Source organism: Musa acuminata, chromosome BXJ1-2 (assembly GCF_036884655.1).
Source record: "Musa acuminata AAA Group cultivar baxijiao chromosome BXJ1-2, Cavendish_Baxijiao_AAA, whole genome shotgun sequence".
NCBI classification, from domain to species: Eukaryota; Viridiplantae; Streptophyta; class Magnoliopsida; order Zingiberales; family Musaceae; genus Musa; species Musa acuminata.
The window spans coordinates 31,866,192-31,883,124 of NC_088328.1; the positions used below are offsets into that span (position 1 = coordinate 31,866,192).

Genomic DNA, 16,933 nt, shown 5'->3' on the forward strand with positions numbered 1-16,933 from the left:
GAGGAGTCAGACCAGATATGAATGGGTCGGGTCGGCAACCCATCATGTCCGATCCGGGAAATGTAGCATCGGAGACAACCCGATTTTACTCCTACCCTGGTTTTACCCGTAATCTAATTGGAAAAGAACAGGTGGGGTTTAAAAGTAGAGCCAGCTTCCCTGGAGGAGATCCAGGGTAACGTTCATGAGAGTGAGTTAATTTTTTGTTTGGTTTCATAGAACAGAGAAGAACCGGTAACCCGATCCGGGATGTAAAGCGTCCGATCCGACCCGATTATTCTGTTACCGAACACCGGTACTCTGATTGGCTCCGAAAAGGTGGGCTCCGTTGGTGGAGCCCGCTTACCTGTGGGTAAGGCTGGGGGACACTGGCACAAGGGTGAGTCAATTTTTTTATGTGGCCTTCTATAAATAGGAAGAAGCTCCCAGTTCTTCCCCACATCGTCGCCTTCGCCTCTCCCGCTTTCCGGTTATTCTCCTCTCCTTTCTCTTCGTGGCGTCCTTGGAATCTGGATCTTAAGAACCCTACTGTTCTCTGGATCCCATCAAGAAGTACTCCATTCTTGTGATCGCGGCCGGATCTGAGGGCTGGGCGGGTTAGATCCGTCTTCCGATTGGGCTCGATCGGATCAGATCTGGTCTCGGGCCCTTTGGTTCTGGAAGGAATGCAATTGAAGCTGCGCTAGGTGGATCTGGATCTGGAATCTCGGTCAGTTCTCGGTTCCTTGTCTCAATTCTGCAGTGGCTTTAATTTTATGTCGTCGAGCAATGTTCATAATTGGGGTGGATTCACGGTGGCGGCGATGCGGTTTCTTGTTTGTGTTGATTATCTTTCGTCTTGATGTAATCGGTTCGGCAGGAAATTCGAGCTGTTGTGATGTTGGTTCTTTCTGGCAAGTTGAGAGAAAAGCACCTTTCCAATCACTGCTTCGTTACTGAAACGGATAGTCTAGTGTAATAGGATCCATCATGAGCTTCGGGGAGAATTTTATGCTTCATTTCAGTTTGTACGATAATAATTGTAGTACATATGAAGGTCATTTGCAATTTGATTTGGAGATTGAGGAAGATGGAAATCGTATGAGAAAGGGTGGGCTTTGGTAGAACAGTAAGGTTGCTCCCTTGTGATTTAGGAGACGAGGGTAGTCTCGGCCTCTCTAAATATATAAAGGTAAAGCTGCATACATTGACCCTCAGACATGCAATCGCGGAAGTGCCATACACTGGGTTTGCCCTTTAGAAATCATGAGCAAGCTGGTTTTTATTTTATATACTGTGGTTACTTCTCAGGTTTGCTGACTTTGATATGACAACAACAGCTTTGATTTCTGGATCTTGGCGTGTAATTGTGGATATGCAATTTTCTTTCGTTGGTTCTTTTCCTTTGTCTATCTTTCAATTTTTGGGATGAAATTCATGTCGTTGTGATATTTGACCTTGATGGGAAGGTGGAAAAGTTTTTTTTTTGCATTATTTTCATTGCTGCTACAGGGAATATGGATTAATTGGATTGTTCATGAGATTGGGAAGTAATCTGTTTGGTTTTCCATGTCCCTATACGAATTTCAATTTGCAGTGTTATTGTTCTATTTTACATAAAGGTCACTTGCTGTTTGATTTGGAAGTTAGGGAAAACAGAAACTATATAAACAAATGGCTTACTCGCTGGGTTCAATAGTAGATTCCTTTGTTTGTTGATTTTATGAGAGGTTCTACTACCCTTGTTGGCTGATTTTTTACTTTCTAAATTGTGATGATTTTATCATATTCTCTTATGTTGTCAGGTTTGCTACAGTTTTGACTTGATATCACGAGAACAGTTTGATTTCTAGATCTATTGGCCAGGTGGTGGCCAAGTAATACTTGCAAAAGGTGTACTTTTGAGATGCTAAAGAACGGGATGGTAGAATGCAGTGTTTGTCATTCCAAAATAGTCTCGCCAAGCCCAAGATCTGTATCAAGGGCATATGATAAGCATAGGAGCAAAGTATCATCCAGATATCGTGCTCTTAAATTTCTTCTTGTTGTGGGTGATTGTATCTTGGTTGGTCTTCAGGTACTTTATTTTGAAAGATCTTCAATTTTTTTTCAGATTTATTTTTTCCTTTTGAAATATGAGTGGCATTTATCTTTTGGCCAAAGGTTTAACATCTGTGCTCAGTGACTGTCTCAATCGGACTTTTGGTTGTAGTATTTGCCTTAGCACATGGGTTAAAACATTGGCAACTTGTTACATGTTTTGTTTATTGCATGATGTGTGAATAGCCAATGAATCTTATGCATGCTTCAGATGTGATTACAGTTGATTTCATATGCTGGATTTTTTTAATTACTTGTGCTTTTACTTCTGATTTGATAGACTGAACATGGTATGCTTGGCAGTGCATAAATATCTTTCACCAGTGAAAGTTGTGGCATGACACTTATCTTTCACCAGTGAAAGTTGTGGCATAACACTTGCTGCACAAATGACAACATGGTACAACAAAGATGTTCCTTGTTATAAGCCGGCACCTGTGTAGTCCTTAAGTATTCAAATTATCTGAGGCAAACTCTATGTTGTAGGCTTTTTTTGTTTATGCAGAACTTTGTGGAATTTTGTTGGATAGCGCTTAAGCAGATTTTGTAATTTGTTGCAGCCTATACTAGTCTATATGTCCAAGGTGGATGGGAAGTTCAAGTTTAGTCCCATCAGTGTAAATTTTTTGACAGAAGTTGCAAAAGTTCTCTTTGCCATCATTATGTTATTATTCCAGGTTTGTCTTATAACCTTATTTTTATAGTAATATTATTTTGTGGGATACTATGAACAGATGGTGCTTGCAATTTTCCATTTTAGAGTATTTCCAATTCTAAGTTATTGTAGGAGAGTTACTCGCTGGATGCATCATGTCAAACGGCAACTAATAAGGCCTTATATTGTCCAACTAGGCTTTTTGTCAAAATAGAAGTCCTTTTTCTTGTCTAGACTTGCCTTCATTTAGGAATTTGCACATTTATGATCTGAAACCCAATCATCTACTCTATCATTGATGATTGGTCGAACCAGTAAATACTGGTCTGTTCATACGAATCTATCTGTACTTTATATCATGTGGTGACCATATGATTGTTTTCATATTTTATATAAATCAATCTGTATGTTAAGAAAATTTGTGTTCATATTTTGAGCTAAATTGTTTATAATAACTCAACTTTCAAGTTTGCTACAAATTTGAGAGCTTTTCTAGTTATAATCTGATATTCGTGGGTGGGAGAAGATAGTATATCACATGTGCATAGATGAAATAGAATGAAAAAGCCAAGTGGTGTATTCTTTGAATTATGTTTCCGAAAAAACTGTCGCCAATTAATGGTTTAGTTGCCATGTGCTTTGATTTACACAGGTTCTTATTAAAAAAATCAGAAAGGACAAATATCAATTTGAAATCTTGAAATGTTCCAATTAAGACACTTACAAATGAAAAGGGCCTTCTTCAAATCAGCTTACATAATTTAAAAAGAACACTTGCTGCTCCTGTTATGACTTATGTGGTTGTAGAATTAGCCAACTACTACCATTCAACCTGTTGAAAACCCTTGTTGCTTCAGAATTTGAACTTAAGGACTCTTAATATTGATTACCAGTCATTTATTAGATAAATCAACTCATTAACTTTTTAGTGTCCAATATGTCTAAAGTTACTCTTAATAATTTCTCATTAGAGTAAAAAATAAAAAGAAATCCTAACTGCACATAATTCCAAGATAAATAAAAGTTTCCTGACAGAGCTGGTTTTCTATAGTATTGGGCTACTTGGATTCAAGATGTCAAATGTTAGAACTATTAGGGATGTTCATCTCTTGGATAGATAATCTTTCTTTCTAGGGAATCTATATTAAATAAACAGACATGAAGTTGCCAGATTTATCTAGAACTTAAGAAAATCATGTCGGATGTGTAGTCAACTTCGTTGGAAAAGCAAAGAACACAAGTATCATATAATAAGTCACTTATTAGTTATTGTAACTTCTGATGGTTCTACATTTCGATTTTTTCCTTTTATTTTGTGCTGTTTGATTTTCAGCTTTTTGCTAGTAGTATTAATGAAGTATGAATCCCATTCTTCTAGTCTTATATTTTAATGCTACCACAATGTTCCGTTTCAATGATAATATTTTGCTACAACCAGAGCTGATATTTGTAACTAAACAGGGTAGACGCCAAAAGGTTGGAGAGAAACCCCTTCTATCAATTTCTACATTTGTACAGGTAGAATATCTCTGCACGCCAATATTCATGTCATGATCATTAAACTCTTTTATCTTTCCATATTTTCTTGTGATCATTCTTTTTAATTTACTTTATTTTGTAACATCCAATATTTAGCAGTTAATTATGTCAGTGGATAGTGCTTCTTGCTATATTGATTTTATATATGGTACTTTTTAACAATAAGTATTATGATCCTTAGGTTATATTAGGATCTTCACCGTATTGAACTTCTAACTGCTGTAGAATTCAACAACAGAAAGAATATGAGAAGGAATGTGACTAAATTTTGAAAATCTCCTGGCTGACTGAGTCTATATGCTTGCCAAAACTATTTCCAAGACATCTTTTGGCAAGGTATTCCTCAATCTGTATTGGTGGACTGGAGTGCTTTACTAAACTTTTACTTGTGAGTTGATACGACACCATGGACCGCATCTAACCTTGAAAAAACTGCATTTGTGGAATGTGATTATTATTTAATTCCACAACAGGCATTCCACAGTTCTGTTCATGACTCCAAACTTCTAACACAGGACCGTTTATTTGTCAGTAAGTAGAAGAAATTCATCAGTCTTTAACAGGAAGATGATTTTAGATTAAATGTCCCCTCTATCTTGGCCTTAACGGAGAGCAATTCTGTCCAACTGCAAAATTAATTTCTATTCAATATAAGCCACTAAAGAGAAGTATGTATTGCTCAAACCATTTTTTTGCATTATTGTTAAACCTTTCAAAGTAGACTTCTTCAAAGGCAGAACATGTTGTTCTGGGTTGTATATGGCCCCAGGTAAATACAACTCCTAAAATACATTTGCAAATGGAATATAATCACCTCGTATAGTGAGTATGGATCGGGATTATTTTTTAAACTTAAAGTTGTGTATGGAGAGGTGAAGAGTTAAAGTTGTAGACGTGTAAAAGTAAGAATTTTTTTTTTGTATGTTCCAAATTCTTAGATGAAATTTCAATTGTGGCTAGTAAAATTGATTCGGACTTTTAAGATGCATTGATCTTTCCACAAGGGTATAACAAAACAAAGTTTTGGATACTAGTTGGACTGATATGTATGCTAACCGGTATTGCTCGGTCCAACTAAACACTAGTATCGGAATATATAGCTCGATAGTAGTACACACACCATATTTTTATTTTATTTTATTCAATGATACAATAAATAGCTCAATAATGATACATATACCATTTAGTTTTTATTTTATTCAATAATACCAAGTGATATAGGTCAATATATCGGCTGACATATAATATTATACCAGGGCAATAGGTTACCCAATCTGATATTGGTCTGGTATTCAAAACCTTGATACATGATGTACCTATATCATTTTCATAATTATGGATATATAGCTCTTTTTTAAATTTTTGGTTGGTTTATCAAAGGTTAGAAATGGAGAGGCTTAGAGGATGTTTTAAGAATGAAAGTTTTGCAAATTAATCAAATGTATGTGCTTTTAAAATTGTTGTGGAAATAAAAATTTAAACAATGATTGTAGATCCTTCATTCTTTGTGCATTGGTTTCAGTTGCAAAGTAAGAAAGAAATCCAGAAGGTTAATGTGACTTTTTCCTGTTGTACTTTCCTGCAAATTAATTAAAATTGTCTTGTCATTAAGATGGTTTTGGTAGTAATACCGATATGATAATTTGGATTCAACTTTGATTATCCTGCTGTCTTCGAGTCCAGGGTTCTTCATAACCTAGAGAGTTATCAAGTAATGTAATTCAGTTTCTGTCTGTTCAATTCAGACTTCACTTACAGAAAGAATCTGAAAAGAATGTGACTTTCCTTAGGTGCAAACTCAATTAATTTTTATCCATTTTTTCTGCCGTAAAAGAGTGTTCTGAGTGCAAAAGAAAACAAAATTAAAATAAAAACAACAGACAAATGCAGCAAAAACGGATGAATATCTGTCTTTTTTACATCATGTATTCATGGTATGATCTGATTCGAAGTTTATGCCTATATTTTGCAGGCAGCTCGGAACAATGTCCTTCTTGCTGTTCCTGCTCTTCTATATGCAATCAATAATTATCTAAAGTTTACTATGCAGGTGTGTTTTAGCTTCATATCGTATGAAAACATTTTTCTAGCTTCATATATTCTGACAAAAAATTACCCAACAATTTTCTTTGTGTGCTTTTTTAGCTATTTGTGGTTTGGACTTTGGAGTACTTGATATGCTTATGATTGTCCTTTTGTTATTTTCTATCTCTTTGCAGCTATACTTCAATCCTGCTACTGTGAAAATGTTGAGCAACCTGAAGGTAGCACTCTATAAATCCTCGGCTTTATGTTTAATCTTTTAAACCATTCATTTCAATGTAGGTTTTCTAACATAAGAATTGTTTGCTGTAATAATAATTACATTGCAATATCTGTGCTGAGGTTAATGTAGATGAATAGATTAGTATTCATGGAACTTTCTCTTAAAGTTTTTTTTACTCATAGATATTAAACCATAACATTATAAGTTGATATACTGATTTTTCTTGGTTAATACAGCATATCATATCAGTGCCATAATTTGCCTTCTCTAGGCAAATGGAGTTGATGGACATGAACATGTTTTGTAGCATGGCTCCTTAGATAATTTTTTTCTTTTTTTACTAGCTTGATGTATGTACAAAACAGAATATATCTATATATCTGGCTTTCCATGCGGAAGAACATTGTGTATTTCTGAAGCATGTTTTTTAGCTGTTTCCGTTATTTTCAGTCAAGAAATTTCAAGGATATGTTCTTTAATTCTATTTTGAATGTATATTGTGCTCTTCCATCGTTTGCTTGTCTTGTTCATACAAGATGCTGAAAACTGAATTTTTTCTTGAAGCCAAATCATTGATATTGTGCTACCTTTATGCAAATTACTTGTAGGTTTTGGTGATCGCGGTCCTTTTAAAGATAATAATGCGGAGGCGTTTTTCCATAATTCAGGTAAGTTTGGACTCTAGAATCAGTTGCATTCATGTTGCATGATGTACTTTAATGGATAAGACTTCGAAAAGTCCACTGTCAAATTTTAGATGTGAAATATGTTATACTAGACATATAAGTGCTTGTATGAGATGATCATTTGTGGCAACCTAATTATGGTCATATAACTTCTCAGCAACGTCTATGATTTCTTATGTCGAATGATAATGTTTTATTATTGGTCATTAAGTTTTTTCCTTTGTTTCTTTTTTACTGATGGGCAGTGGGAGGCTCTTGCGCTTTTGCTGATTGGGATAAGCGTAAATCAACTCCGATCACTGCCTGAGGGTTCCACAGCACTGGGTCTTCCAGTTACAATGATTGCTTATGTGTATACATTAGTTTTTGTAAGTTTTATCACTCACATCATTTATATGTTTAACCATTGTTGTTTCTATCTTTTTTTCATTGATTTATTTTTTTCTTGTTTCTCTTTATTAGAGTCTGATAATCCTTTTGGGAACTTTTTTACAACTTGTTAATAATTGATCTACCATAAATTTGATAATTGGAGCACCTTATATATATTATATTTATTGTCCCAAGAATTGATGTTTTGTAGTATGGGACCTATGGGTGCTTGGTGACAACTTTCTTGTGTGGTATTAACTTCTGTCATGCAAATGGTATGTCCTTGTATATTGGCACCTTCACCATGTATTAGTATAGTACTTGACGATACTTTTCTATCATAGTATGGGCTGATCCATTCTGACTGATGCAGTACTTGACGATACTTTTCTACATAATTGTCAACTTGAGTATAAAATTCTAAATAGCTGGATTTTACTTAAAATTGTTTATCATCACAATAATACTTCTCTTAGGTTAACATCCCTAATTTACAAACAGTAATTTTTTTATCATATGGTTTTAAGATGTAAATAAGTTGTTATCTCCTTTATCTGGAATTTGAGAGTTTTGATGTGAACATCTAAAATATGGAAAAGTCCAGATTTGGTTAAATTTTGGTGTCATACTATTCTTCTTATATAATAGGCTACTTCAAGTGTTATATGGCTGACTAATTCATGAAGTTGTGTTACAACACATCTGAAAGGATACTAGACTTATTACCGGTCAAAAATACTTAATATGAAATACTTAATTTTAAGTTAATTGTAGTACCTTACTAGCTAGTTAAGTACAGTGATTTAAAAAGCGTTAGGCGTCAAAAGACGCCAAGGTGCAAAAACACCCGAGGCACTAGGCGCTCGCCCGAGCGAAACGAGGCACTAAAATATAAAAATATATAAATTAATTAATAAATATAATTATTTAAATAAAAATATGATATTAAATAAAAAATCTTACAGAATCACAATATCACATTAATAAAAAACTCAAAATTCAAAACAATAACAATAATTTCAAATAAATAAAAATTAGTAGTATTAAAATCAAATTAATATATTATTAATCTAATAAATAAAAAAAATATTGTTACTAGTATACAGTTAATAGTATATTGTTAATATACTGTTAACAGTATATTAACAGTATATTAACAATATACTATTAACTGTATACTATTAACTGTATCGAGTCGATGTGAGTAGAGGGAGTAAGAGTAACAGTAACGGCAATGGTAGCGAGAGCGGGAGTGACGATAGTGGCAAGCAGCGACAACGAAGACAGGCAACGATAGCGGAGAGAGGTAGCGGTAGTAGAGAGGAAATATCAGCGGCAGAATCGCGAGCAGGATTAGGGTTGGGGAAGTCGCAAGAGGGATGTTAGGAGGTTGATATCGGTGCTTTAGTTGGTTTAATCAAACCAACTGAAGCACCGGAGACCGAACCAAACGTAAAACACTGGTTCGGTCGCCTGGTTTAACTCGAGCGCTCGCTCGAAGCGCCTGGCGTCTGGGCTTGGGCGAGTGCCTCTTTGAAGCGAGGCGCTTGGACATGAAGCGAGGCGCTCGGGCCTCGCTTTGCCTTGCCCGAGCGCCTATTGAAATCGCTGGTTAAGTGTTTGTCCATTTTCGATGTGGGGCTAAACTAGGGTTACAATAAAAGTTTTATTAAAGGATTAAACATAAATGGAACCAAAGGGTATATAACATCGTGGAGATATTATTGGGATAGGCCTCACATGGATCATGTTATATTGGACATGAGGTGCCAAAGTAGAAAAGGATTAACCATGGATGATATCGAAGGATACAGTATAACGTGGAGTAATCATTAGACTATTTCTCATGTGGACATTTGACGAGAACGTCAAACCCTTAAATATGGGAGAAATCCTGAAACCTTAATTTAGTCTCATAATGGAAGTGGACAATTACTTAAATTGACTCATGAGGGTCTAGTTTGATAAGTGCACTATTATTAATTTAGGCTTATGTATTTCAGACTAGTAGTTTAGGCTCAACAAAGTTAATTAGTTAGTTATCTCATCATGTCGAGTAATGATAAGTAAATTATCAATATTTTTGCCTTGCCTTTGCTTTATAGTCCAACTGGTAAATGTGACCTCTTGGAGTGTCACCATCCTTCCTAATAGCTTTGTTTTTTGAAGTTTTCTATTTTTAACAAGTTAGAGAATGAACAATTTATGTGTTTTGAACAAGCTGCTTTTAAGTGAAACCTCAGATGTACAGAGATTCTTGATGGTATTGGTTATATAATTAGTTCTGCTTTCATGTTCACTTTGTATTATGATGTTGCAGGTTACTGTTCCATCAATGGCCTCCGTCTACAATGAATATGCTCTGAAAAGCCAATTTGAAACAAGTATTTACCTTCAGGTGACAGGCTTTTTTATAACTGAACGTATCCTTGCCAATTACTTTTTCAGCAGGTGAATAGTTGGAGGAAGAGAGTCATAATATTTTATTACATCTTTCAGAACTTATTTTTGTATGGATATGGTGCAATATTCAACTTTTTGGGCATTGTAGGGACTGCCCTTTTCAAAGGTACATGATCTTGCCTCTAGTTGATTAAAAAGTATGATAAATATTGGCTAGACATAGTTGATATGCTTTTGAGGACCGATCATTTACACGAGTTGAGTGGATCTAACTCTGACTACATTATTCTTGTGCTTGCTATACTAATGTGTTCTTAGGATATATAATAGAATGATAAAGTTTCTATACAAGGTTGCATTAACAATGTCAATATCTACTGTTGGCTCCATATCCATGATCAAGGATGATCTCAATAGCCCTCAACTGAATTGGCCAAGCTCTATTGATGGAACTCATGAAATCTCAAAGCCTTATTTGGCCAAGCAAAGCCCATATCATAGCAGCCTACTAATCTCAATCCCAATCTTAGTTGGACTAGGATTAGGGCAGCCCTCACCTATATAGGGACAACCACATGAAGATGGTGGGGCCAACTCCTAATAGTAAACTCCTAATAGTAGTAGAACTTCCATGCACCAACGCTAAACAAATCCTAACAATATTAGGACTTTCCAAGTCTTAAATATATTAGGACTCAAAAGCATTATGACTCTCTAAGTCTTAACCTAGTAAGGACTCTCTTAAGTCCTAACTGCATTAGAACTCTCTTAAGTCCTAACCTAGTTAGGACTCCACCCCTTCCATAACGATAAAAGGAGGAGAGCCCCATCCAAAGCATCCCCCAAAGCAACCAAGAAGCCATCGGTAAAGAGCCCAGTCGGCCCTAGTTTTTCCTGCCTTAGAGCAGTGAAGAACAGCGAGAAGAGAAGGGAAGAATTCTATGCACTGCAGCCAGTTCCTCTCAGCCGTAGCCTTCTTCTGCAAGTTCCACCAGCCCAAAGCTCCACCCCAAAGCTTCATACAGCTGCTGTGAGAAGTCCTCAATGCCTACTGTCTACTGTTTAAACCTCAGGAGGAGGTTCCTGCAGTGAAGAGGTGAGACCAAAAACGACAGTGACCGCAACCTACCAGGGGTGCTGTCTAAAGACAACCTGCATTCTCACGCACCCATAAACTTACTATCACGTTTTTTATTCCATTGTTTCAAGCCTCGTAGTTAGTACATTGACTTTACAAACAATAGAGGTTGTTTTCTTTCAGTTTTTACGCTTGGTCTTTTTACCATAGTTCTCTCCCTCGCCAAACTTCCATTTGAAAGTATCGAGTCGACAGATTGTCGAACCCAAACCCCATACGGATCGATCCATAGCTTGCTCTACTAAAGGCAACTTGACATTTCCCTGAATTCCTCAGCCCTTTTTCCTATGCTTCTAATGTTGGGGCCAACCCAAAGTAATTTTTGACCTGGCATGCTCATAAAGAAGTGTTGATTTTTGAAGGGAAGAGAGATGTAGCCTGAAAAGAAGTGATAGATCGTCAAGGTTGAGAATCAATGATGTCTGTTATTTATGACTAGAAACTCGGCAAATACACCAACTGAACTACATTTCTATTTAGTGTAAGCTTTGATAAATATATATAGTTTTGGTTATAGATCATAGTTATAGATCAAAAAGGCTCTGTCATGGTTTGTTAAATTTGTTGGTTAGATGTCAATGTGTGACATCAAAACTCTTAAAGATTGTGCCAAATTTGTGCTTTTGCAAATTCTAGGCAGGAAGGTGACTCATGTGAATATGTATGACTACAAATACAAACGAAGAAGAAAAACCCCGAAGGAGAACAAATTGACAGTTGGTGGTTTCATTACTTAAACCACAAAATTTCAAACTTTATGTTTTCCTGTAAAGGCTGCAGCTTTTTGTTGTTCATATATCTGACTCATGAATAAAGTAATTGCATGTGCACAAGCCTTAGGGGAAGGCTTACTTGGTTTTATGATCTCTTTTCTTGTAAAAGTTGTACAGTCAAAGGCTTAGTTAATTGGAAGTTTACTTAGTTTTATGATATCTTGAGTTCTTGGTCCAGTTGCATTATCTTAGATCCAACTCCCTGCAGTTTCATTGTTTTTGGCATTAAACCTCTTATACCCTTCAGCCGATGCATTTCATTCTTGTTTATATGTTATGCTCACAGCTAAGAGGTCCTAAAAGTTGGGAATATTAAATTAAATTAGTTTAACTCTTAATATACCAACAAGTTTATATTCTTCTGATTGGGAACCTTTTTAACAATCACCAATATTCATTAATATGACTTTTGCACCTCTTGTGTGGATTTATACCAAGAATCTTGCCATGCTCTTTTAAATGGCCTTTGGTGTAGGTAACCATAAGATGCTTATCTTCTCCTTCATATTTATATGTTGATTTGTTGATTGTTGGATAGTTTTCCTCCTAATTCAGAGTTTCAGACATAGAGGTTTCTGTCCATTATATATATGTACTTACTGGGTGGAAGGCACACAATTGGATATACATACATCAATAGTTTAATATTCTTGTTTTCTTGTCATTTCATTCCATCAGAGATTTGGTTTGGTTGGATTGCTAAGAATTTAATGGATACATGTTCAATTAATTGTTTGTAATAATTTGTGTTTTAATATCTTTGCACGCTGTTTGCAAGTTGCTGATACCTTTTACTAGAGAACAGAGATATTTGCTTTTTTTTTTTGTTTCACTTTTTTAAACATTTACAGGACCTAATAGCTTTAATATCCTCGAAGGCCACTCAAAGGCGACGATGTTTTTGATATTTAACAATGCAGCACAGGGCATACTTTCATCATTCTTCTTCAAATATGCCGGTATATTGCTATGTGCTTTTTGTCGTTCACTTACTGCTAAGTACTTTTTTTTCTTTTGCAAATATTTGCTGTGTTTTCCCCTTTTTTCCAGACTTAACCTTACTGTGCTAAGGGTGCTTGCAGACACAATCTTGAAGAAGTATTCATCTACTGTTGCCACAACTTTTACTGGCATCGCATCTGCTGCATTATTTGGTCATACATTGACCATGAACTTCATCTTGGGGTTATCCATAGTTTTTATATCTATGCACCAGGTATTTACTAGGCTTAGGTTTTAAATTTATTCCACGTGTTTGTATCTTTGAAAATCTTGACACATTTTCTGTCAGTTCTTCTCTCCGATTGCGAAAGTAAAAGATGAGACACCACTTAGAAAATTAGAGATGATGGAAGATCAACATCCAAGGTACATCCTTTCAATTTTTTAATTCTTTGACCTTTTCTGTCTCAGAAGTGATCTTGACAACAACAGTACCACTCGAGAGATCCTAATCACCTATTTATTTGATTTTATCATTTTTTTAATATGTTTCTCATTGGAAATGGTCTTAATATATTTTATTAACAAGTTGGTCCAACCACAAAGTTATTATTGGAAATAACTTCACTTTGCAGTTTAAAGATTCGGTCTGAGACTTTGAATTGCTTTTTAATAAAGAAATATCAGATTTTGAACATACTAATTTACATTTGTTTACTGATAAAGCACCTTTTCAAAATTCAAACTACTATAAATTACTAATTTTCTTGTCTCTGTTTTTAAGGTCAAAGGAAGCTTCTTTCATAGACATGACTGCTGGTGCTGCTGAAGATGTAAGACAATTGTACATGTAGCACAATTGGTTAATTATGAATTGGCAAATCCTTATGCATGATATCTGCTTTCTTTCAGGCCAGCCACCACATTGGACATGATGAGAGACAGCCTCTCTTGCCCATTTGATGTCATGTTTGAGGCATCACTCCGATCCTTATAAAACTTAACCATATGATAATTAAGGTGTGTTTATTAAAACTAAGATGCATATTAATGTGATAATAATAGCGAAGCATTTTGATAAGGATTAATATTAATTGAACACCATTGGTGCAGTTCATTCATCTTTTCTTATTAAATTGCTTTTAGCTATGTAGATTGTGAATATGGATGTGTAGAGCTAAGTACTTAAAAGTATAGCATAATTTTTAAGTGAACTTTGTTTTGTGCAAAAACACTGTTTGTATAGAGCTAAGTACTTAAAAGCAATTTCGAATGGTATCGCCCGGTACAGGCGGTATGTACCGGTCCGATGGCATACCGGTATGCGGACCGTCCGCTACCGGACAGACCGTACTACAGTGGTACAATGTTACACTGTAGCAGTGCTACAGTAGGAGAAAATCGCTCGGTAAGCCCTGGTGTACCGTTCGGTACGTCCTGGTGTACCGCTCGATATGCCAGTACCGTACCGAGTCAACCTCGAAACACCGGTACGGTACGGTATTGCATGCATACCTTGCTTAAAAGTATAGCATAATTTTTAAGTGAACTTTGTTTTGTACAAAAACACTGTTTGGATGGGAGCCATATCTTGGGCTAGTAACTTGGTAGTAAAAGGGTCAAAGTTATATTTAATATGGTACATATTCATTCTTATGAATTTCTTATATTCGTCTATGAACATGTTATGAATTTAAGCAGCACATATACTGTGTCGCTTATGTATTTTGTGCATGTGAGACAGGTTAATTTACAATGTCTTTATAAAGTGCTTTTATAAATTCATCTTTCTGCCATAGGAGTCAGGGTATGTTATATAATATTTTCTAAGTATACTAATTATAACATCTCCCATCAAATGTGTTAGTTGACACCAAAAAAAAGAAAGGATGAGATGATGTTCTGCTGAGTTTGTTGTCCCTGCTGCCAAGGCACCTAAACTACTGCCTAGGCTTTAAGCTGAATCCATTGTTTTGGGGTTTCCTAGGTTAGTTTTTAATTTAGTAGGCAAAAATTGAAGGACGAACAAATCAGGGGTCTTAACAGATATACTTTGGTTGTCCATGGATGAGGTGGGTGGTTCTAGTGTTGAAAAACAGGAAACAACCTTTGGAAATGAATAGTGCAAATGGATTGAAAGTTTTGCATAACGAGAGCTTAGTGTATTTTGTTCAGATAAGTTAATTCTTCTTTTTTTTTATATCTTGTGCTTTCTATCTGACACCCAGCTTAGGTATAACTTGGCAATTCATTTGCACAGGTATTCTCTTATATGGATAGAGTTGAAAATGTTGCTAGCATATAATAGTGTAGGCACATTTAGCATGAGATGACATTTCACCAGAATTAATGCTTAATTCTAGTCAAAAACAGTAGAATCAAGCACAACTTGGCAAAAGAAAAACTTATTTTAAAGTTGAATGATCATGTGAATCGAAAAATTAAGTATTGTTTGCTTTGTTAAATTTCAGCAGAATCAAGCTGAACACTTACTGCGCTCATTGTGGCTTGCATCTATACTAAAAACTCAGTTGATACTTGGATTAAATTTGGAGATGCTCAGCATATTCACTTTGCAGTGGCTTTTTGTAACAGGTATACTCGGAGAGTTCTTTTTTATTGACCTATAGAACATAGACGAGCTACCGAGTGGATAAAAAAAATACAAATGAGCTACCAAGAATAGTTTTTTTTTGGCTTCTGTTGGAAAATTTTATTGTGATCTGATGAACAAAGTCAGCAGTCATAGCTTATAATTGTGGAGGATACAAAATGAAGAAACTCGAGCAGGTTGATCAAACATCAGTCATGATATTAAAAAAATAGACCTCTCCTAGCAACATATTGTTATTTCAGCTATGTTTACGTGAAAATATGGAAGCACATTTCTATATTCTTTTAATGGATTAATTACTGCAGTTACATTGTTATATGTCTTGTGTTCTGCTCATGGTCTTCACATCTTTCTTGCTGGTTCGTGGATCTACAAGGTTTTCAATGGAAATCAGAAGTTGGAACCACTACATCGCCTTAAAATTACTTGAGAAAATATTGGTTTTCTTGCTCCAGTGTGTAACAGAAGCAATGGTCCTGACTCTGTTTCTGCCTTGCATTTATTGCCTTTGGAAGTCAGCATGCTGTGAAATGAACTTTTCTGCACTCGGTAGTGATTTCTAAAAGCCTACCTCAAATGTACTTTACATTTTAGCTCAATCATTTCTTTCTTCTCCCACTTGCTAAACCTTATTCTTTAGTCTATCTTGTTTTATTTCTTAGCATGAGATGGGAATCTGAGCAGTGACTGATATTGGATGTCCTAATTACAACCTTGTGTGTTGGATGAATCTTCGTATTGATGTTTCACAGTGCTGTAACAACTCTAATTGAATACTTGAAGCGCTCCTTCTTTGATGCAAGTATAATTATGTTAAGAGCAGGGTTCTCATTTTTTATGTATATCGATCCGAGAGAATATGCGGATCATCCTCTATCGAGCAGTACAAATGTTTTGATTGGTATCGAGATATATTGATCGGTACCGTCTCATATTTCGACCGTTATCGAGGCATACTGATCAGTACACCTGGACATGGTAGGCGAAAGTATTTTTAAGGTTTTAGGGTATACATAGGACGTACCGATGATATATACCAGTACGTACTGAGCAGAGTTATGGTTAAGAGAATTATAAATATTAAAATTCTGGTTAAGAACTTGTTTATAGAACTTGTTTTCCTTCAACTACTCATCAGCAGAATCATCTAAGGCCTCGATATATTATTTCCGTTTGAAGTATTGCCACAATAACATCCTCATTCCTAAATATCAATATCAACATCATATAAAAGCCTTATCTAAGCAATACATTTGGCAGTGAGATAAATGGCAGCTCATAAATTGTTTGGATCACACAACTCAGATGCTACCATAAGCATTACTAATTGCACCCTAAGACTTGTTAAAAAGGTAATTTCTATCTTGTTAAAACATGCTAAGAGAGGAAATAATTCCTCAAGCCAATACTTGTGTTTTTTCATTTGTGTGAAACACAATTTTATTTCTGGACAGCTATAGTTGTTC

General features: G+C 35.4%; 1 protein-coding gene across 2 annotated transcripts; it reads left to right on the plus strand.

The window, feature by feature from the left end:
* The first annotated feature begins 432 nt into the window (after positions 1 to 432).
* Positions 433 to 16,214, plus strand: LOC103976569 (CMP-sialic acid transporter 5). Of its 2 annotated transcripts, none has more exons than XM_065104424.1 (16): positions 433 to 709; positions 1,785 to 2,056; positions 2,640 to 2,756; positions 4,196 to 4,252; positions 6,246 to 6,323; positions 6,493 to 6,537; positions 7,148 to 7,207; positions 7,471 to 7,593; positions 9,918 to 9,995; positions 10,097 to 10,166; positions 12,763 to 12,870; positions 12,994 to 13,127; positions 13,203 to 13,279; positions 13,638 to 13,686; positions 13,766 to 13,873; positions 15,844 to 16,214. In XM_065104424.1, exons 2-15 carry the CDS (start codon positions 1,886 to 1,888, stop codon positions 13,814 to 13,816), a joined length of 1,218 nt encoding a protein of 405 aa, XP_064960496.1. In that variant the 5' UTR covers positions 433 to 709; positions 1,785 to 1,885; the 3' UTR covers positions 13,817 to 13,873; positions 15,844 to 16,214. The 2 variants fall into 2 exon arrangements, with proteins under 2 accessions (XP_064960496.1, XP_009390099.1); XM_009391824.3 differs by lacking the exon at positions 15,844 to 16,214 and adding an exon at positions 15,449 to 15,785 and having other exon boundaries at positions 434 to 709.
* The last annotated feature ends 719 nt before the right edge of the window (positions 16,215 to 16,933 follow it).